The sequence below is a fragment of the Carcharhinus amblyrhynchos genome, chromosome 35, assembly GCF_965287045.1.
Source record: "Carcharhinus amblyrhynchos chromosome 35, sCarAmb.v2.hapA, whole genome shotgun sequence".
In the NCBI taxonomy this organism is placed as follows: domain Eukaryota; kingdom Metazoa; phylum Chordata; class Chondrichthyes; order Carcharhiniformes; family Carcharhinidae; genus Carcharhinus; species Carcharhinus amblyrhynchos.
The window spans coordinates 11411575-11435301 of record NC_137358.1 but is presented as its reverse complement, the minus strand read 5'-3'; the positions used below and the strand labels follow the sequence as shown (position 1 = coordinate 11435301).

The 23727-nt window shown below is 49.6% G+C and overlaps 1 protein-coding gene across 1 annotated transcript in view; it reads left to right on the top strand.

Annotated features, from left to right (window-relative positions):
* Positions 1-3277: 3277 nt before the first annotated feature.
* The window catches only part of LOC145361667 (beta-1,3-N-acetylglucosaminyltransferase lunatic fringe-like), a 48595-nt gene continuing 28145 nt past the window's right edge, over positions 3278-23727 (top strand). The window contains exon 1 of the mRNA XM_080217559.1: positions 3278-4045. Coding sequence (XP_080073685.1) covers positions 3635-4045 — 411 coding nt within the window. The 5' untranslated portion in view covers positions 3278-3634. The remainder of the gene's footprint in view (positions 4046-23727) is intronic.

Genomic DNA, 23727 nt, shown 5'->3' with positions numbered 1-23727 from the left:
ACGGGGAGAATGTGCAAGCTCCACACAGTCACCCGAGGCCAGAATTGAACCTGGATCCCTGGAGCTGTGAGGCAGCGTGCTAACCACTGTGCCATCGTGCTTGTCCGTATTGCTTCAACCTCACCATCCGAGAGACTATGGCAGCTAACTAAACACACGCATTACCGTCCAAGCTTCTTAATCTAAAGCTGTTTAATCAGTGAGGGAATCGAGGGTTATGACGATAAGGCAGGAAAATGGAGTTGGGGATTATCACATCAGAGTGGCCATGATCTCAATGAATGGTGGAGCAGACTTGATGGGCCGAATGGCCTCCTTCTTCTGCTGCTACGTTTTATGATCCATTTTGTCACGTACAGCTAAATACAACAGCAGGTGGCGTACTTAGCCAAGGGGCAAAAGTGGCACCAGTTCTATTGGTAATCTAAACCTTGGTTTGCTTGTGATAGACACTGGGGCGGGGATTTCCAGCCTAGCTCACCCCGAAACCGGAAAGTCCCACCCCAGATCAACGGACCTTTGAATGGTCCGCCCCTCGCCAGCTCCGATTCCCCTGGTGGACGGGATGGTAAAATTCACCCCTGGATATCTCAATGAATATAGGGAGATGCTTCAATCCGTTTCTGAGAAGATCGATTGATTATTTTCATTGTGATAAACCCCACGGGGATATCACTGATTGATCTCCCTGTGGGGCTTGTTGAGTGTGAGTTCCCCTGGTAACAGGCCTGCCCAGCTGGAAGCCATTTCTGTCTTTTACGAGGCAGGCCTCGGACTGGGCCTGCTGAACTGTAGTCCCGGACAGGGACTAGTGTGTGTGTGTACACCACGGTTTTACTTTTCGTTCTGTAATAAACCATGTTCCTTTCCAGCCGGGCTTCCTGAGTCACGGGTAGATAGGTTTCCGATAGACAGGGGAATTAAGGGTTACGGGGAGAAAGCGGGAAAGTGGAACTGATCCACTTCAGATCAGCCATGATCTTATTGAATGGCGGGGCAGGCTCGAAGGGCTAGATGGCCTACTCCTGCTCCTATTTCTTATGTTCTTATGTCAATACACTTATGGAATATTGTCTTTCAAATATCCACCTGGTGTTGTGAGACTTCTTACTGTGCCCACGAAATGCGAGATTGAAACTTCTAAGGTTTGGAAAAGGACCTATAGTTGCTCCCGACTTCTGTCTCTCACTCTAGGGATGAACAAATCTCTCAGCAGTAGCATTGCGCATGGATAAGTGTCCCCAGTGTTCATCAGTTGTTTAATTTTGTTGTTACTCATTGACCAACTAACGGATGGAACCTTTCATCTCTCAAATCCATTCCGAGATCAGAACACTCACATCAGAACGTCCTTTATCCTCATCAGGATAATTCCCATTCCAGTTCCCTTCCCCCACCCAGTGCTTGCACTAAGATAGACTTCCATTTAAAGTTAAAGTTAGTATACCAGGGTCACAAGTAAGCTTACACTAACACTGCAATGAAGTTACTGTGACAATCCCCTAGTCGCCACACTCCTGCGCCTGTTTGGGTACACTAAGGTGCAATTTAGCATGGCCAATCCACCTAACCTGCACATATTTGGACTGTGGGAGGAAACCAGAGCACCCAGAAGAAACCCATGCAGACATGGGGAGAATGTGCAGACTCCGCACAGACAGTGACCCAAGGCTGGAATCGAACCCGGGTCCCTGGTGCTGTGAGGCAGCAGAACTTACCACTGTGCCCCCACACCACTCCATTTCTTTCCATAGCATGTTTTTCCCAGAAAAGGTCATTAGTTTGTTGCCAGGGGGTTTATAGCTTCAGGGGTCCAACCCCATGTCTGACCAGAAGTCTCTCCTGCTCTTGCCGTCAGCCATTGGCATGTTTGGATGGATTTTACAGGTTGACACTCAACCTGTTTGGCCGCGTTATGAACTCATCTTCTTTGGCCATCAGGTCCTGGGGTGGGACTCGAACTCGGAACTTCTGGTTCAGAGGCAGGGAGACTAACTCACTGTGCCACAAGAGCATGGTGGCACAGTGGTTAGCACTGCTGTCTCATAGCTCCAGGGACCTGGGTTCGATTCCCAGCTTGGGTCACTGTCTGTGCAGAGTCTGCACGTTCTCCCCGTGTCTGCGTGGGTTTCCTCCGGATGCTCCAGTTTCCTCCCACAGTCCGAAAGACGCCCTGGTTCGGTGCATTGGCCAGGCTAAATTCTCCCTCAGTGTACCCAAACAGGCGCTGGAGTGTGGCGATTAGGGGATTTTCACAGTAACTTCATTGCAGTGTTAACATAAGCCTACTTGTGACACTAATAAATAGACTTTAAACCTCCCTCCAGTTAATAGACCCTCACCTTTCTAATTCACTAGTTGAAGCAATGTAACTATACAGAGTCTTTACTGTGCAGAGGAGGCCATTCAGCCCATTGAGTCTGCACTAGCTCTCTGAAAGAGCATTCCACCCAGTCCCACTTCTCTGCCTTATCCCAGTAATCTTGCATATTTCATTCTCTGAGAATTGTGTGACTCTGGAACTCTCTGCCTGAGAAGGCGGAGGAGACGGGGGCCAATCCACCCTAACTGCACATCTTTGGACACTGAGGGATAATTTAGCATGGCCAATCCACCTAATCTGCACATTTTGGGATCCAATCCACCTAACGTGCACACGGTGTCCGCATGGGTTTCCTCCGGGTGCTCCAGACAAACTGGGAGGAATCAGTCTTGTAGGTGATGGCGCAGAACTTTGACCAGAAGCAGTGTAGATTGGGTGGCACAGCTGCCTCACAACCCCCCCGGGGACCCAGGTTCGAATCCCGGCTTGGGTCACCGTCTATACTGGGTCTCCCCGCGCCTGCCCGCGTTTCGTCCGGGTGCTCCGGTTTCCTTCCCGAAAGACGGTGCTTAAATTCTCCCTCCGCGTACCCGAACAGGTGCCCGGAGTGACTTGTGGGGGGGGGGGGGTGGTTTTCACAGTAGCTTCATCGCGGAAGCCGACTAATAAGTAAACAAACTTTAGTTTATCTTTGGATAGTGGGAGGTAACCCTTAGCTGCCCACTTTCGAACGGGGAGCAGGGCTGAGAGCTCCCCGGGGTGGAGGGGGGGGGGGTGGGTGATATGGGGCGCTCGAAGGGTTAATAAAAAATAGAGGATGGGTCACATCTCTGGGCTCTTTTCTCTGTGATTGGGTGCCTCCTGGCCTGTCACTCACTGTAACCCCACCTCCCCTCTTACTGACCAAATTGACACACAATAGTGTTGCAAAAAAAAAGTTGTCACAGGCTGGAGGACAGGTGGTAGAGTGAGGATGCCAGGAAGTTTAGCCACACTTACTGAATTGAGAAGCTGCGGACTTTTGAGTGGTTTAATTCTTAATGTTTAGCTGGGGAAGTAACATTTCAGAGTGGGGGGGGGAAAGAATGATATCGAAACAGCATTAAGAGTTAACTTCCTAGAATAATTCTGGAAAGAGAGGGGAGGTTATTTTTTTAATGGTAATTAAATTTCCCCTTTAAATTAGAAAATGTTAGCTGATTTGGACAGTTTAAATTGAATAGAAAAATGAATGAACTCCACTCGAGTTTTATTTCACTTTTACGACTAGGGGTTTAAGAAAAAAAGTAATTAAAGGATTAAACAAAAACGATGCGGCTGTGTTTGAAGAAGATTTTGTTGGCAATATCTGGAGCCACCGTTACTTTCCTGTTGGTGTCTTTCGTGGACCGACAGAGGCGAGAAGAAGGCAGCGGGCTCAGGATGGGAAGTGGCCGCTTTCCGCACGCCCCGGGCGGCGTGGGTTCGGGAGAGGAGCCGCTGGCTGGCTGGACTGGGCTGGCTGCGCGGCTGCGAGCTTACCTGGGCGCCCCTGTGCCCAGCTCAGCACCAGGGCAGGGCAGGAGGGTCACTGCTGCTGCCCATCCCCAGGAGCCTGGCACTCACCTGGGGAAGAAAGTGGAACTGAGAGATGTCTTCATCGCTGTCAAAACCACCCGCAAGTTCCACAAATCCAGACTGGAGTTACTCTTGGAAACCTGGATCTCCAGAGCTTGGAGGCAGGTGAGTAGCTTTCTCTTGGCCCTGTGGTTTGGTTTTGAGTAACTATTTGTCACGTTTGGGTGGCACAGTGGGTTAGCACCGCGGCCTCACAGCGCCGGGGGTCCCGGGTTCGATTCCCAGCTTGGGTGACCGTCTGCTTGAAGTTTGCACATTCTCCCCATGTCTGTGTGGGTTTCCTCGGGCGGTCTGAAATCCGTGCTGGTTAGATGGATTGGCCATGCTAAGTTGTCCCTTAGGGTCTAACTAGGGTGGGTGCGTGGGGTTATGGAGATAGGATCTGTGTGGGAATGTGGTAGGCACAGATCCAATGGGCCAAATGTCCTTCTCCTGCATATAGGATTCTTTGTATTGGGATGTAGTGAAAAGGATTTTTCCTGTGCGCTATACATGGAGCACCCAGGGGAGAAGGAAAGGAGAGGGTGCAGAATGTAGTGTTACAGTCACAGCTAGGGTGTAGAGAATGATCAACTTAATATAAAGTCAGCCCATTCAAAAGTCTGATGGCAGCAGGGAGGAAGCTGTTTTTTTTTATACATTTGTGGGACATGGGCATCGCTGGCTGGGCCAGCATTTAGTGCCAGTCCCTAGTCACCCGAGGGCAGCTGAGAGTCAACCACATTGCTGTGGCTCTGGAGTCACGTGTAGGCCAGACCGGGTAAGGATGGCAGATTTCCCTCCCTAACGATATGAGTGAACTAGATGGGTTTTTCCAACAGTGGTTTCATGGTCATCGGTAAATTCCTAATTCCAGATTTTCTTTTTGTGTGGAATTCAAATTCCACCATCTGCCGTGGGCGGGATTCGAACCCCGGGCCCCCAGAACATTAGCTGAGGTTCTGGGTGAACAGTCTAGCGATAATACCACTAGGCCATCGCTGCTTGTGTCAGTTGTAACGTGACCTTTTTCCCGGTGGAGGTGGGGCATATCTGCCATGGCAGGGTGGATTCAATGGGCTGAACGGCCTCAATCTGCTCCTACGTCTGATATAGAGAAAAGCCTGATGCATGAGGACTGCTTGGGGGTTCTGGGTATGAGTAAGCTTCAACAGTTTGTCTCTCCGGCTGGGATAGGGGGTGTGGGTGGGTGAATTTATTGCAGCGCTAGAGATTTTTTACTGTACCATATTTCTGGCTGCTTTTTCACTTCCTGTTTTGCGAATCATAATCAGTACTAATGTTCCCTCCCCCACTCCAAAAAGGCAAGGGAGCGAGCCCTCCCCCATCCCCCCCATCCCCCCCGTCCCCCCCTTCCCCCCCTTCCCCCCTTCCCCTCCTTCCTCTCCCACTCCTCCCTCTCCCCCTCCCCACCCTTCCCCCCCCTCCCCCATTTTTCATGGGATGTGGACCATGGTGGCACAGCGATTAGCATTGCGGCTTCACAGTGCCAGGCGCCCGGGTTTGATTCCCTGTCTTTGTGGAGTTTGCACATTCTCACCATGTCTGCCTGGGTTTCCTCCGAGTGCTCTGGTTTCCACCCACAGTCCAAAGATGTGCGGTCTAGGTGGATTGGCCAGGCTAAATTGCCCCTTAGTGTCAGGGAAACTAGCTGGGGTAAATACGTGGCGTTATGGGGATAGGACCTGGGTGGGATTGTGGTCAGTGCAGACTCGATGGGCCGAATGGTCTCCTTTTGCACTGTAGGCTTTCTGTGGGCAATTGCCCATCCCTAATTGCCCTTTAAGAAGGTGGTGAGTGCCCTGCCTTCTTGAACTGCTTGCAGTCCGGCTGGTGTAGGTACACCCACAATGCTGTTAGGGAGGGAGTTGCAAGATTTTGACCCAGCGACAGTGAAGGAACGGCGTAATATTTCTAAGTCAGAATGGTGAGGGGATTGGAGGGGAACTTACAGGTTGCCCTTGTCCTTCTACTTGGTAGAAGTCAGAGGTTTGATGGGCACTGTTGAGGTTGATAAGCTGGTGCAATATATCTTGTTGATGGCACGCATGGTTGCCACTGTGTGCCAGCGATGTGAGGAGTGAATGGTGAAGGGTGGTGGATGGGGTGCCAGTCAAATGGGGCTGCTTTGCCCTGGTTGGTGTTGAGTTTCTTGAGTGTTGTGGGAGCCGCACCCATGCAGGCAAGTGGGGAGTTCTCCATCACACTCCTGACTTGTGCCTTGTAGATGGTGGACAGGTTTTGGGGAGTCAAGAGGTGAGTTAATCGCCGAAAAGTTTCTAACCTCTGATGCGCTCTTGCAACCGCAATATTTATATGGCTGGTCTGGTTCAGTTTTTGGTCAATGGTAACCCCCAGGATGTTATTTTTTTTCACGCATACAGTGGAGAAGGAGGCCATTCAGCCCATCAAATCTGCACCGACCACAATCCCACCCAGGCCTCATTCCCGTAACCCTTCATATTTACCCTGCTAATCCCCCTGGAGGAAACCCACACAGACACGGGGAGAATGTGCAACCTCCACGCAGACAGTGACCTGAGGCCAGAATTGAACCTGGGTCCCTGACGCTGTGAGGCAGTAGTACTAACCACTGTGCCATCCTCGTGGGGGACTCATCGATGGTAATGCTATTGAACGTCAAGAGGTGATGGTTGGTTCCTCTCTTATTGGAGATGGTCATTGCTTGGCACTTGAGTGGCAAAGGACATAGGAGCAGAATTAGGCCACTCGGCCCATCGAGTCTGCTCTGCCATTCAATCATGGCTGATATTTTTCTCATCCCCATTCTCCTGCCTTTTCCCTGTAACCCCTGATCCCCTTATTAATCAAGAACCTATCTATCTCTGTCTTAAAGACACTCAATGACCCAGCCTCCCCTGTGACAAGGAGTTCCACAGACTCACCACCCTCTGACTGAAGAAATTCCTCCTCATCCCTTTACAACCTCGTCCCTTTAGCCTGAGGTTGTGCCCCGGTGCTGGTTTTTCCCTACTGGTGGAAACACCCTCTCAATGTCCACTCTATCCAGGCCTCGCAGTATCCTGTAAGTTTCAGTAAGATCTTCCCTTATTCTTCTAAACTCCAATGACTACAGACTCAGAGTCCTCAACCGTTCCTCATACGACAAGCTCTTCATTCCAGGGATCTTTCTTGTGAACCTTCTCTGGACCCTTTCCAAGGCCAGCGCATCCTTCCTTAGATATGGGGGCCCAAAACTGCTCACAGTACTCCAAATGGGGTCTGACCAGAGATTTATACAGCCTCAGAAATACGTCCCTACTCTTGTATTCTAGCCCTCTCAACATGAATGTAATTTGCCGTTTTTCAGTCCAATGGACAGTGATATTAGAACAGTTGTCTCTGCAACACATTGAGTGTCATTGCTCAGAGATAGGCTAATGTGTGACAGGAAGCAAGTATGTACATACTTCCTGTGACAAGACAATAGTTTTTTTTCTGTATAATTCTCTACAGTTTTATTATATTTAGTAAACTTTAACTCAATTCTAATTCAAAAGGTGTATGGGTAATAAAATGAATCAATGTAGCCAGCTAAATAACTCAAAGCGTTTTAGAAACAGAGAAACTAGAAGCGGGAGTAGGCCATTCGACCCATCGAATCTGCTGCTCCAGTCAATCGCGGCTGCTAAGTTTCTCAACCCCATTAGAGTCCCTACAGTACAGAAGGAGACCATTCAGCCCATCGAGTCTGTACTGACCACAATCCCATCCAATCCCTATTCCTATAACCCCACGCATTTATCCTGCTAATCCCCCTGACGCTAAGGGTCATTTTAGCACGGCCAATCAATCTAACCTGCACGTCTTTGGACTGTGGGGGAGAACCCGGAGCGAACCCACGCAGACACGGAGAGAATGTGCAAACTTCACACAGACAGTGACCCGAGGCCGGAATCGAACCTGGAACCCTGCGCTGTGAGGCAGCAGTGCTAACCACTGTGCCGCCCTGGCATTCTCCTGCTTTCTCGCCAATCAGGAACCTATCTATCTCTGTCTTACTCTGTTACCTGGCCTCCATCACCCTCTGGCAATGAATTCTACAGATTCACCACCCTCTGGCTGAAGAAACTCCTCCACATCTCAGTTCTGAAGGACTGCCCCTTTACTCTGAGGCTGTGGCCTCGGATCCTAGTCTCTCCGACTAATGGAAGCATCTTCCCCAAGTCCGCTTTATCCAGGCCTTCCTCTATTCTGTAAGTTTTGATGAGATTCCCCCCCTCATCTTGCTAATCTCCATCGAGTACAGACCCAGAATCCTCTCACGCTCCTCGTACGTCAAGCCACAAGTCCGTTGAAGGGATGGCAGAAAAATCAATTTAAAGCATAATTATTCCTAAAATATATCGAGGTATTCAGAACGTTGACCTTTTTGCTTCTGTGACCTGTTGTCAGGGGACAATCTGATCTATCTCGGCCCTAACTTGTGAGTTTTGTTAGGATTGTTTGGCACAGGAGAGGGCTGTTTGGCCCATCGTGCTTGGGTCTGTTCGTGACATCAATTGGGCCGTTGAGGTTGGCCTATTGGAGAACGGACGTCACAAAGAGTTCCATTATTAAGGAGTTGATTGGGCCAATCAGGGAATCTTTTCCTTGTATTTAAGAGGGAGTGTCAGTTCCTCTGGCACTCCCAAAGATAAACTGCTGACTGATGGCACTCTGTGCACCGCTGTTGGAATTGTAAATAAAGGGACTCCTGCCTCCGAAGACTTATTACAGGCCAGCTCTTGGGGCTAGCCAATGGATTTCGCTCCCCCCTTTGGCTCTTTCCCCATAGTTGTTTGTTTTTAAGCCTCGAATATTGATCTAACTCTGTTTTAGGAGCTACGCTTGACACTACTGCTTCAGGAAGTGCATTCTCCACCAAAATAACTCGGCGCGTTCAAAAGTGTTTCCTGATGTTGCTTCTCTTTTTTCAAACCAAGACTGTTGGATTTTCTCCCTTCTGCTGTTGGCAAGAGTTCCTTTTTATTTGCAACTGACGTGGGTTTGCAAACTTGAAACCTCTCATCTCTTATTCCCTCTTGGGATGTAGGGATCGCTGGCTGGGCCAACATTTGTTGCCCTTCCCTAATTGCCCCTGAACTCAGTGTCTCGCTTGGCCATTTTTGTTAAGAGTCAACCACATTGACTGGGGTCACATGTAGGTCAGACAGGGAATGACACACTCACTGAATGTTAAAATGGCGGCGTGGGCTTGTAGGGCCAAAGGGCCTGTTTCCTGTGCTGTGTTGTTCTTTGTTCTTGGATAAGGATGGCAGATTAGTGACTCGTTAATTGGAGAGGTGATGGTCTACTGATATTGTTAGACTATCAAGTTTATTCATTGTCACAAGCAGGCTTACATTCACACTGCAATGAAATGAGTGTGAAAATCCCTTAGTCTCCACGCTCTGGTGCCTGTTTGGGTACACCGAGGGAGAATTTAGCACCTAACCACCACGTCTTTCAGACTGTGGGAGGAAACCGGAGCACTCGGAGGAAACCCACGCAGACACGGGGAGGACATGCAGACTCCGCACAGACTGTAGGCCAAGCCGGGAATTGAACCCAAGTCCCTGGTGCTGCGAGGCAGCAGTGCTAACCATAGTGACGCCGATGGAAGAAGGTGGAAGAGAGTATGTCTGGGGTGTGTGGGGTCCTTGATTGTATTGGCTGCTTTTCCGGGGCAATGGGAAGTATAGACGGTGTCATTGGATATGAGGCTGGTTTGCCTGATGGACCACAGTGCTAACCACTGTGCCACCATGCCATCCAGAAACTCGGCTAGTGTTCCGGGGGTCCGGGTTCGAATCCCACCACGGCAGATTAGTTGCGTTTCTGGATAGTACGGTGGCACAGTAGATAGCACAGTGCCAGGGGTTCGATTTCTAGCTTGGATCGCTGTTTGTGTGGAATCTGCAGTTCTCCCCATGTCTGCGTGGGTTTCCACCGGGTGTTGGGGGAGAGTTACGGAACAAAGAGATCTAGGGGTACACGTTCATAGCTCCTTGAAAGTGGAGCCACAGGTGGACAGAGTGGTGAAGAAGGCATTCGGCATGCTTGGTTTCATTGGTTGGAACATTGAATGTAGGAGTTGGGACGTCTTGTTGAAGTTGTACAAGACATTGGTAAGGCCACACTTGGAATACTGTGTGCAATTCTGGTCACCCTGTTATAGAAAGGATATTAGTAAACTAGAAAGAGTGCAGAAGAGAATTACTGGGATGCTACCGGGACTTGATGGTTTGAGTTATAAGGAGAGGCTGAATAGACTGGGACTTTTTTCTCTGGAATGTAGGAGGCTGAGGGGTGATCTTGTAGAGGTCTATAAAATAATGAGGGGCACAGATCAGCTAGATAGTCAATATCTTTTCTCAAATGTAGGGGAGTCTAAAACTAGAGGGCATAGGTTTAAGGTGAGAGGGGAGAGATACAAAAGTGTCCAGAGGGGCAATTTTTTCACACAGAGGGTGGTGAATGTCTGGGACAAGCTGCCAGAGGTAGTAGCAGAGGTGGGTACAATTTTATCTTTTAAAAAGCACTTGGATAGTTACATGGGTACGATGGGTATAGAGGGATACGGGACAAACGCGAGCAATTGGGACGAGCTTAGTGGGTTTAAAAAAAGGGTGGCATGGACAAATTGGGCTGGAGGGACTGTTTCCATGCTGTAAACCTCTGTGACGCTCTGTAAACCTCAGTTTCCTTCTAGAGTCCGAAAGATGTGCTGGTTAGATGGATTGGCCGTGCTAAATTGCCCCTTAATGTTCGGGGGATAAGCAAGGTCAATACACAGGGTTATGGAGATAGGTCCTGGGTGGGATTGTTGTCGGTCTAGGCTCAGTGGGCTGAATGGCCACTTCATGCACTGTAGGGATTCTATGATTCACTGACCCCACGAATAAGATTAAACACATTTAATACACGCCCAATATTTCATCCCTGGTTATAGAAAATGCCGAATTGTTTACATGTTAATGGAACTGTCATCAACTTCACACGGTGAAGATAAAAGCAAAATTGACGCTTTGGACACAGCGGGAGCTCACGCCTCTGACACTCAGTGTTGTGAGCAACCAGCACCCACCTCACTTCGATCGCCCTTGCTGTACGTCCGAATCCCTCAGCCATACCGGCTGGAAAAAAAAACTACACGGGTGGGAATCAGCGGAATGTGGGTAACCCTGGGTAACGGTCAACAAAATGTCTCGTGGGGGCCGCACTCGGAACCCAGATGGGCCGCATGTGCCCCCCCACCCTTCCCCCGGGCTCACCCACTGATGTAAACCTTTGAAGACGTGGACACCAGGATAGGAGTGAGGAAAATGAAGGATTCTCGAGGGAGAGAGCAGGTGGGAGGAGTGTTGCTCCCTGCTCTGTGGCAATGATAGGGGAGGGGAAGGAAAGGGAGGGGGTGAGCTCGAGAATGAATTCAGTTCAGCCCAACTATTTGAAGTCCTTTTTGACTTAATTTAAAAATGCAGGGGAGAGGAAAATGTATTGTAGAGGTGAGAGGGCGAGCGGCTGAGGTGAGTCAGTTGCCACAGAATGGAAAATGTACCGCACCTCTTATCGATCGTGCTTGGCAGGGGCAGATTTGGTATCTTGGGCGCAGAGAGACTTATTTTGACTTCCCCTGCTGTGCACTTGCTACATCCTGTTCACGATCATTATCGTAGCTGTCCCATTTCACCCTTTTCAGACCATCACAGTGAATCAGAAAGGTTGCGATGGTAATCAGCAGAATAAGTTCGATTCTCAGTGGGTGTGGGAGGGTGAAATGATAGAAGGACGTTTCCACTCAGGGGAGAGAGTGTGGGACCAGAGGGCACAGTCCTTGATTTGATTTATTATTGTTATGTGTATTAGTGTACAGTGAAAAGTATCGTTTCTTGTAAGCTATACAGACAAAGCATACCCTTCATAGAGAAGGAGAGGGTGCAGAATGTAGTGTTACGGTCATAGCTAGGGTGTAGAGAAAGATCAATTTAATATAAGGTAGGTCCATTCAAAAGCCTGATGGCAGCAGGGAAGAAGCTGTTCTTGAGTCGGTTGGCATGTGATTTTAGGCTTTTTCCTGATGGAAGACAGAATGTCTGGGGTGGGGGGCGGTGGTGGTGAGGGGAGGGAGGGGGTGGGGGGGGGTGTTGGTTGGTGGTGTGAGAGGTCTGTAATTTTGCTGGCTGCTTTTCCAGCAGGAAGTCCAGACAGAGTCAATGGATGGGAGACTGGTTTGCGTGATGGGTTGAGCTTTGTAGTTGCTTGTGGTCTTGGTCAGAGCAGGAGCCATATCAAACTATGACACATCCAGAAAAAATGTTCTCTATTGTACATCTGTAGAAGTTGCTGAGTTGACATGCTAAATTTCCTTCGTCTCCCGGGAAAGTAGAGGCGTTGGTGAGATTTCTTATCTATGGTGTTGACGTGGGGGTGGGGACAAGGAAAGGTTACCCATTGAGTCAGCACTGACTCTCTGACAGAGCATCACACCCAGGCCTTATCCCTGTAACCTCACACATTTACCCCACTAATCCTCGAACCCACACATCTTTATCCAATTTAGCATGGCCAATCCATCCAACCTGCACATCTTTGGACTGTGGGAGGAAACTGGAGCACCTGGAGGAAACACATGCAGACATGGGGAGAATGTGCAGACTCCACACACACACACACACACACACACACACACACACACACACACACACACACAAAAACAAACACACACACACACACACACAAAAACAAACACACACACACACACACACAAAAACAAACACACACACACACACACACACACACACACACACAAAAACAAACACACACACACACACACACACACACACAAAAACAAACACACACACACAAAAACAAACACACACACACACACACAAAAACAAACACACACACACACACACACACACAAAAACAAACACACACACACACACACACACACACAAAAACAAACACACACACACACACACACACACACAAAAACAAACACACACACACACACACACAAAAACAAACACACACACACACACACACAAAAACAAACACACACACACACACACAAAAACAAACACACACACACACACAAAAACAAACACACACACACACACAAAAACAAACACACACACACACACACACAAAAACAAACAAACACACACACACACACACACAAAAACAAACACACACACACACACACAAAAACAAACACACACACACACACACACACACAAAAACAAACAAACACACACACACACAAAAACAAACACACACACACACACACAAAAACAAACACACACACACACACACACACACACAAAAACAAACACACACACACACACACACAAAAACAAACACACACACACAAAAACAAACACACACACACACACACACAAAAACAAACACACACACACACACACACACAAAAACAAACACACACACACACACACACACAAAAACAAACAAACACACACACACACAAAAACAAACACACACACACACACACAAAAACAAACACACACACACACACACACACAAAAACAAACACACACACACACACACACACAAAAACAAACACACACACACGCACACAAAAACAAACACACACACACACACACACACAAAAACAAACACACACACACACACACACACAAAAACAAACACACACACACACACACAAAAACAAACACACACACACACACACACAAAAACAAACACACACACACACACACACAAAAACAAACACACACACACACACAAACAAACACACACACACACACACACACACACACACACACAAAAACAAACACACACACACACACACACACACAAAAACAAACACACACACACACACACACACACACAAAAACAAACACACACACACACACACACACACACAAAAACAAACACACACACACACACACACACACACACACAAAAACAAACACACACACACACACACACACACACACACACAAAAACAAACACACACACACACACACACACACACAAAAACAAACACACACACACACACACACACACACACACACAAAAACAAACACACACAAAAACACACACACACACAGTCACCCAAGGCTGGAATTGAACCCGGGTCCCTGACTCTGTGAGGCAGCAGTGCTAACCACTGTGCCATCGTGCTGCCCCCGCACCTTTTGAATAGCAGGTGATTTGATGCACGTGGTCCTGCATTCGGAGGGTCTCACCAGCCTTGATCATGGCATCCAACTGGCACTGATCTTATTCCCTCACCTTTGGCACCAACTACCCCACCAGCAATCGCTTTGGCTTAGTGTTGGACCTCTACGTTTAGGGTCAGAGGAGCGAGGACACTGCTGTATGTCTGCTGCTCTTTCAGTCCAGTGCTGTTAAGACTTTCCCTGCGAATCCTCTGGGGTTTCTGCAAATTCTCAGCGAAGAGTTGACAAAATTTCCCCCAGAGAAACCAGCACTAACTGTCATTTTTCTGATGCTGAACTTAGTGTGACTTTGTTACGATCCCTGAGGAGATCGATGATTGAAAAAGCCCGGGGGACTCACGGTCAGTGGGACTGGACAACCATTTTGGCAGGAACGGATAGAAAATCCCACTCATCGAATAGTGTCACAGCGGTTAGCACTGCTGCCTCACAGCCCCAGGGACCCGGGTTCGATTCCGGCCTCGGGTCACTGTCTGTGTGGAGTCTACACATCCTCCCCGTGTCTGCGTGGGTTTCCTCTGGTTTCCTCCCACAGTCCAAAAGACGTGCTGGTTAGGCGCTAAATTGCCCCTTGGTGTACCCGAACAGGCGCCAGAGTGTGGCGACTAGGAGATTTTCACAATAACTTCATTGCAGTGTTAGTGTAGGCCTAATTGTGACACTAATGGATAAACTTAAAACTTCAAATGTTTACCAATGGACTTTGAATCATTAAATGCGCGTTAACACTCAATAAATGCGCACCGATTGTCCAGATGACCCTGGAGTATCCTAACTGTCTGTTATTAAGGGATTCGGGAAGGTTAATCGTAGTTTCAGGTTTACGAAATGTGTCCCAGATAGTTAAGAGAAGTAAGGGTGGCAGTAACAAAAGTTCTGACTATCGTTTTTACCCAGTTACAAGTGTGATACTGGAGGGAGTGGTGCTGTCACTGGGCTGGTAACCCAGAGATGCTGGGTAATGTTCTGGGGACTCGAATCCCACCGCAGCAGTTGGTGGAATTTGAATTCTGAAATTAAAAGTGACCGTGAAACCATCGTCAATTGTATTGTAAAAAAAAATCCAATCTGGTTCACGAATGCCCCCCTTTAGGGAAGGGAATCAGCCGTCCTTACGTGGTCATAGAATCACTACAGTGCAGAAGGAGGCTGTTCGGCCCATCAAGTCTGTACCAACTCTCCGAAAGAGTATTTTACCGAGGTCCAATGCATTTTACCATGGCCAATCCACCTAACCTGCATATCTTTGGACACCAAGGGGCAATTTAGCATGGCCAATGCACATTAGTGGCACGCCTTTTTGAATGTCGAAACAAACTGGAGAACCCGGAAGAAACCCATGCAGACATGGGGAGAATGTGCAAACTCCACACATGACCCCAGGCCGGAATCGAACCTGAGCTCCCTAGTGCTGTGTCACTATTCACTATGCCCGCGTGATGCCCTTGCTCTACATGTGACTCCAGCCCCACAGGAAGGGGGTCTTCCTTCTAAAATGACCCGGCAAGCCTTTCAGATCAAAGGATGTACAATAAACCGGGCAGTCGGTGGCACTGTCATTAGCACTGCTGCCTCACAGCGCCAGGGACCCGAGTTTGATTCCCGGTTTGGGTCACTGCCTGTGTGGAGTTTGCATGTTCTCCCCATGTCTGCGTGGGTTTACTCCCACATTCTGAAAGATGTGCAGGTTAGGGGGATTGGCCGTGCTAAATTGCCCCTTAGTGTCCAAAGATGTGTAGGTTAGGTGGATTGGCCATGCTAAATTGCCCCTTAGTGTCCAAAGATGTGTAGGTTAGGTGGATTGGCCATGCTAAATTGTCCCTTGGTGTCCAAAGATATGCAGGTTAGGTGGATTGGCCATGCTAAATTGCCCCTTAGTGTCCAAAGATGTGCAGGTTAGGTGGATTGGCCATGCTAAATTGTCCCTTGGTGTCCAAAGATGTGCAGGTTAGGTGGATTGGCCATGCTAAATTGACCCTTGGTGTCCAAAGATGTGCAGGTGAGAGGGTAAGCGGGGGAAATGTGGGTTTGCAGGCTAGGAAGGGGCCTGGGTAAGATGCTCACTCAGAGAGTTGGTGCAGATCTGATGGGCCAAATGGCCTCTGCCTGCACTGCAGGAATTCTATGAGGAAACTAGAGCACCTGGAGGAAACACATGGGGAGAACGCGCAAACTCCACGCAGGCAGTCACCCGAGGCTGGAATCGAACCACTGCGCCACAAATAGCTTTGCAATGGAAGGCTGGTTCCAGTGAGGCTCTGCAGGGCTCAGTACTGGGTCTGTCTCTTTTAGACAGTGCGTGTCAGTGAACCAGACATAAAGGCAGGGGATGCTATTAAACATTGCCTGTGTGTCTGAGAGTGAGGAAGAAAGCTGTAGACAACAGGATGATTTCTGAACACGAGTCCAACCACAGCTCGAGTGCTGTGTACAGTTCTGACCACGTTACAGGAAGGATGTGATTGCTTTGGAGAGGGAACGGAAGCGATTTGGGGATGTTGCCAGGCTCTGAGGAAAGACGGAACAGACTGGGGTTGGTTTCTGTGGAACAGGGGAGATTTAATTGGGGCGTACAAAATGGTAGTTCGATGGAGAGTGGACAGGAAGGCCCATCTGTGTGGGGGGGAGGTGGAATGGGTGGAAATATATTTAAAGGAACTGGTAGAAGGGTTAGAGGGGAGATGAGGAGGTGTTTGTTCACCCAGAGGGTGGTAGGAATCTGGAACTTACTGCCAAAAAGAGTGGTAGAGGCAAAAATCTTATTCCCAGGGACGGCACAATGGCACATGGCTCATCCACCGAACCTACGCATCTTTGGACACTTAGGGTCAATTTAGCATGGCCAATCCACCTAACCTACACATTTTTGGACACTAAGGGGCAATTTAGCATGGCCAATCCACTTAACCAGTATGTCTGTGGACTGTGGGAGGAAACTGGAGCACCCGGAGGAAATCCACGCAGGCACGGGGAGAATGTGCAAACTCCACACAGACGGTGACCCGAGGCCGGAATCGAACCTGGCTCCCTGACGCTGCGAGGCGGCAGCGCTGAGCCCCGTGCCGCCCACAGTTTGGTAGGACGGGCGCCGAGAGATTGTTTCCACCGGCTGGGAAATTAAAACACACGGGGGGAGGGGCTGGGAGGGGTCTGAGGATAAGTTTTGGGGGGGGGGTGGGAACGATCGTTTAGGACGGGGAATGGGAGTGAAGTGGGCCGCTTTGTGTGCTGGCTGGCTTTGAGAGTGTGAAGGGCCGTTTGGGAGGGAGGAGGCCATAGGCATTCGGACAAGTGGACGAGATAGTACCCCATTCACTGTGGCGTGCGTGGGTTAAAACCTTCCCCCCTCCCCCACCCCCAAACCCCACCCCGGTCTGGAACTGGCATGGGGTGGGGGAGGGGGTGGGGTGGCGGTAGAGTTAAGCTGGGTTTCGGGTTGTGCAGCTGCTGGGGTGTGGTCACACCACTTCCTCCCCGACTTGGTATGAAGTCTGTCGAGAAAGAGGAAATGAACCTTTCCTTCACCCCCCCACCCCCCCATTCCCCTCCCTCCCTTACTTAAGTTCCACTTCCCCCTGTCCTTATGCAGTGGTTTCCATCATGGCTGTCTACTTCCCTCCGTCTCCCCCCCCCCGCCCCGAACACTTCCCGTCTTCCAAAAGAAAAAAAAATCAAAGTTCCCACAGTTTTCTCATTTAATTGTGTGTGTGTTTTTTTAATGACGATCGGCACCCATGTGTCAGAAGTAAAGCCAGCACAGCTGCTGACTCACACACACACACACACACACCCGGGGGCTAACTCATCCTCTTGTGTGCGACAACTCCAAAGATTTATCAACGCTGTCCAATATTTTCACTCCGGCTTAATGGATCCTGGCTGGCTGGGGGAGTTTTGGGGGGGGGTGGGGGTGGGGGGAGACACGGAATCGGACCACAGGCAGCGATCCTGCAAACTTCCCACCCTCGCTTCTCCCACACTCCGTCTCATTTCCTTCCAAACGCGACCTCTTGCTGCTTTGCTTGAAGCGAAGAGCCAAAGGGAGATTCCGGGAGCCGTGGTGGTGACCTTTGACCCTCCTGGGTTTGGCCGCCTCCTCTCCAGGATTGACCCCCCCCCCCCTCGTCCCCTCCACCTCGGTTGCCAAGGAAATCATTGGCTACTCAGTGAGCAACCTGGGAGGCGGGAATCATGGGGCGGGATGTCGAATGAGTTATTGCAAGTGGCCACACACACACACACACACACACACACACACACACACCGGGACGGTCAGCACTGCTGCCTCTCAGCGCCAGGGAGCCCGGTTCGATTCCCGGCTCGGGTCGCTGCCTGCGTGGAGTCTGCATGTTCTCCCCGTGTCTGCGTGGGTTTCCTCCGGGTGCTCCCGTTTTTCCTCCCGCAGTCCGAAAGATGTGCTGGTTTGATGCTAAATTCTCTGTGCGTACCCGAACGGGTGCTGGATTGTGGCGACGAGGGGAGTTTCACAGTGGCTTCATTGCAGTGTTAATGTAAGCCTTATTTGAGTCACTAATAAGTAGACTTTTTTAAACACAAGCAGATGGGGTGGTAAAGAAGGTGTGAGGCGTACTAGCCTTTATTGGTCGGGGCATTGAGTACAAGAGACAGGATGTAATGTTGCAGCTTTATAGAACTTTAGCTAGACCACAGTTAGGAGTAGTGTGTTCAATTCTGGTCACCTCATTACAGGAAGGATGTGGAGGGTTTGGAGAGGGTGCAGAAGAGGTTTACCAGGATGGATTAGAGGGTATGAGCTATAAGGAGAGGCTGGACAAACTAGGGTTGTTTTCTCTGGAGCGGTGGAGGCTGAGGGGAGACCTGATAGAAGTCTATAAAATGATGAGAGACATAGATGGGGTTGACAGTCAGAATCATTTCCCAGAGTTGAAATACGAGGGGCACGCACTTAAGGTGAGCGGGGGAAAGTTCAGAGGAGACGTGAGAGGCAATTTTTTTTTACACAGGGTGGTAGGTCTCTGGGGTTGGTGGTGGAGACAGATAGGGGGGGGTTTAAGGGGCTTTTAGATAAGCACATGAATGTGTGAGGAATAGAGGGATGTGGACCAAGGGCAGACAGAAGGGGTTAGCTTAATTTGGCATCATGGCCGGCACAACATTGTGGGCCGAATGGCCTGTTCCTGAGCTGTACTGTTCTAAATTATTGGTTCTAATTATCTCCTCACTTGTTTGAGCTTTGCAAATATCCATTATTAGAGTTGTTAGGGGGTGCAAAGAATGTTTTTTTTAACTCGTTCATGAGCATCGCTGGCTAGGCCAGCATTTATTGCCCATCCCGAGTTGCCTGAGGGCAGTTGAGAGTCAACCACATTGCTGTGGCTCTGGAGTCACATGTAGGCCAGACCAGGTAAGGACGGCAGATTTCCTTCCCTAAAGGACATTAGTGAACCAGATGGGTTTTTCCAACAATGGTTTCATGGTCGTCAGTAGATTCTTAATTCCAGGTATCTTTTATTGAATTAAAATTCCAATATCTGCCGTGGTGGGATTCGAACCCGGGCCCCCAGAACATTAGCTGAGTTTCTGGATAGCGATAATACCACTCGGCCGTCATCTCCCCTAAATGAGGGACAAATGAGGGTGGAGTGATTCGCCCTCGGGCCCTGCAGGCGTTGTACAATTGGCCCCTCAGCCTCACGATCTTGCCATCCTCATTTGCAGGATGAATCTGGCCTCGGGTCACTTAAATCCAGGGGTGGATCACAGCTGGGCGACCGAGAAGGGGTCAGGACCCTCACCCATTTGACTCCGAATTCTGATCTGACTCCAAATCTTGCGCTGAGTGTGTGAAACTACCTGGAACCGTGTGGGGGTGGGGGGGGTGAACTGGACCCATTGACCCATGAACGTCGCTGTGTAAACATCCCTGAATAGTGTGGCATTGCTGAAACCTTTCCTCTTGCCCCCATGAACAAATGAGCACAACAAAATGCCCGCTGTTCAATGGGTTTCCACAATTGGGCAGCACCTACTGAGCAATGCCGAGTGCGCTGGTGGCTAAAGTAAGAATTAATTGAAGATAACCAGCCAAGCTCATTCACACATGATAAAAGCAATATACATTTAGACACAGGGACCCGTTCTCTCAAACTAAAGGTTTTTCCTATTGAAGGTCATGAGTCTTTAATTACCCACGAGCCCTCTCCGGGGCTGGCGTCAGACCTGCTGAGTTTTTTTCCACCATTTTCTATTTTTGTTTATGGCCTATAGTTCCCCTCCATGGCTACGCCTTGGCCAATCAGAACCGATTTGTTGGCCAATCAGCAACCCCTTTCTCCTGCCGTATAAACTGTTGCGGTGATTTGGAATTTGCCATTCTTGCATTTTGACCCTGATGAGTGAAAGACAAAAAACTTCGACAACATGGCTGTCTGCCTGTGTCCAGTGATATTCTAAGCAACTGAGATGTCCAGTTCTTGTGCCAGGAATGGCCAATTCTTGATCTTGTCTAATAACAAAAGGCGGGTACGATTTTGACTTTTATAAAGCATTTAGACAGTTACATGGGTAAAATGGGTATAGAGGGATATGGGCCAAATGTGGGCAATTGGGACTAGCTTAGGGGCTTAAAAAAAAGGGCAGCATAGACAAGTTGGGCCGAATGGCCTGTTTCCGTGCTGTAAACCTCTGTCTCTGTGAATCTATAATTTCAGGGGACTCATTTTACTTTTTGCTGAATGTTTTATAATGACTATATTTTAGATTATCAACCTTTACTCCTTGTTGAACTGTGTTTTCAGAATGAACTGTGTTTTACGATGAACTTTTGATTTGATTTATTATTATTACCTGTATTGGGATGCAGTGAAAAGTATTGTTTCTTGCGTGCTATGCAGACAAAGCATACCGTTCACAGAAAAGGAAAGGAGAGGGTGCAGAATGTAGTGTTACAGTCACAGCGAGGGTGTAGAGAAAGACCAACTTAATATAATGTAGGTCCATTCAAAATTCTGATGGCAGCAGGGAAGAAGCTGTTCTTGGTACATGACCTCAGTCTTTTGTAACTTTTTCTCGACAGAAAAAGATGGAAGAGAGAATGTCGGGGGTGCGTGGGGGCCCTTAATTATGCTGGCTGCTTTCTCGAGGCAGTGGGAAGTGTAGACAGAGTCAACGGATGGGAGGCTGGTTTGTGCAATAGATTGGGCTACATTCACATCGACCTTCTGTGGTCTTGGGCAGAGCAGGAGCCCATACCGAGCTGTTATACAACCAGAAAGGATGCTTTCTATGGGGCATCTGTAAAAGTTGGTGAGAGTAGTAGCTGACATGCCAAATTTCCTTAGCCTGCGCTTTTGGGACACATTGCGTTTTCAGGTCAGTCTGTGCTCGCGTGCCAGGGTTTGGGGGGGTGGGGGGAACGAGGTACAGCCTGTGCACGTGAGGAGGTGGTCTGCGCACGAGGGGAGGGAATGGGCTGTGTGTGTTGGGGGGGTGGTCTGCGCATATGGGGGGAGGGAATGGGCTGTGTGTGTGGGGAGGGCAGTCTGCGCGCATATGGGGGGGTGGTCTGTGCGTAGAGGGGGAGGGAATGGGCTGTGTGTGTGCGGAGGGCCGGTCTGCGCACGAGGGGAGGTGGTCTGTGCGTAGAGGGGGAGGGAATGGGCTGTGTTTCGGGACAGGCTACATGTCTGGAGAGCGGGAAGGGTAACAGAGAAAACAGACTGAGTAAGTCTGGGAAATAGAGGTTTACAACATGGAAACAGGCCCTTCGGCCCAACTTGTCCATGCTGCCCTTTTTGTTAGAACCCCTAATCTAATCCCAGTTGCCCGCGTTTGGCCCATATCCCTCTACACCCATCTTACCCTTGTAACGCTTTTTAAAAGACAAGATTGTACCCGACCCCACTACTCCCTCCGGCAGCTCGTTCCGGACATTGAGCTTGGAGCATTAACCAGTCCAGCGTGGAGCCAGCCATTGTCTCACAGAGGCACGGGTTGGAAAGGCCGTTTCTGACACTTTGACGAAAGGTTGCCCCGCCAGGAGGTGGCCTCGAGCTTGTTAAGTGTGGAGAGAACTGGCAGCAGCTACAATGGGGCTGAGGAAGGAGGCTGGTGGACCCGGCTGTCTGGCAGCAGGGGGGGGAGGAGGAGGCGGGGGGGGGGGGGGGGGGGGGTGGTGGTGTGCTGAGTGAGTTGACACAATGCTGGGCGTGTGGCGTGCTGGGGAGGGGAGGGGGGGGTGGGCGAGCAGGCTCAATGAGGGGTGGGGGGGGAGGGGACAGGACTGTGCGGAGTGTCTGCGACAGGCTGTGCGCTGACAGAAAGCAGATGTTCGGTGTAAAAGTGAATTGATCGTCTGCTCCTGCTGGGCGCCCCGTCTCCTGCCTTGCTGGACGGGGGCTCGCTCGGAGAGTACATCCTCTCCTTCGACCGCAGATCGCCGACCAATCTCTACCGTTCTTCTTTTGCCCACCGCGTTGTGAGTGGCGCAGTGGGTTGGCACTGCTGCCTCACAGCGCCAGGGACCCGGGTTCAGTTCCCAGCTCGGGTCAGTCTCTGTGTGAAGGTTGCACATTCTCCCCATGTCTGCGTGGGTTTCCTCCGGGTGCTCCGGTTTCCTCCCCCAGTCCAAAGATGTGCGGGTTAGGTGGATTGGCCGTGCTAAATTTACCCTTTAGTGTCAGGGGGTTTAGCTGGATAAATATGTGGGGTTATGGGGATAGGGCCTGGGTGGGATTGTGGTCGGTGCAGACTTGATAGGCCAAATGGCCTCCTCCTGCATTGTAGGATCTTAATAATCTATGATCCCTGCCTCCTGGAAGTCTGTTTCTGATTTGATTTATTATTGTCACGTGTATTAGCGTACAGTGAAAAGTATTGTTTCTTGCGCGCTATACAGATAAAGCATACCGTTCATAGAGAAAGAAAGGAGAGAGTGCAGAATGTAGTGTTACAGTCAGATAGGGTGTAGAGAAAGATCAACCTAATGCGTGGTAGGTCCATTCAAAAGTCTGACAGCAGCAGGGAAGAAGCTGCTCTTAACTGGGTCGGTACGTGACCTCAGGCTTTTGTATCCTTTTCCCGATGGAAGAAGGTGGAAGAGAGAATGTCCAGGGTGCGTGGGGTCCTGAATTATGTTGGCTGCTTTTCCAAGGCAACGGGAAGTGTAGACAGAGTCAATGGATAGGAGGCTGGTTTGAGTGATGGACTGGGCTTCGTTCATAACCATTTGTAGTTTCTTGTGGTCTTGGGCAGAGCAGGAGCCCATACCGAGCTGTGATACACCCGGAAAGGATGCTTTCTATGGCGAACCTATAAGAATTAGTGAGTGTCATGGCGGACATGCTGAATTCCCCCCATCACCCCCTTCCAGCCCTGAAATTTCTGCATCTCCCGATCTTTATCGACTCCCTGCCTTGTCCACCTTTTCCAACCTTGTCAAGTCCTCAGGGTGTTTGCATGAGGGCCACGGTTGAGAATTCGTGCTCTTGTGGGGCTGGTTCTGAGCAGAATCGGAGGAAATGGCAGTGGGAGTTAGGGCTAAGGATTGTTCTGATAGGGGGTTCAGCACCCACTGAG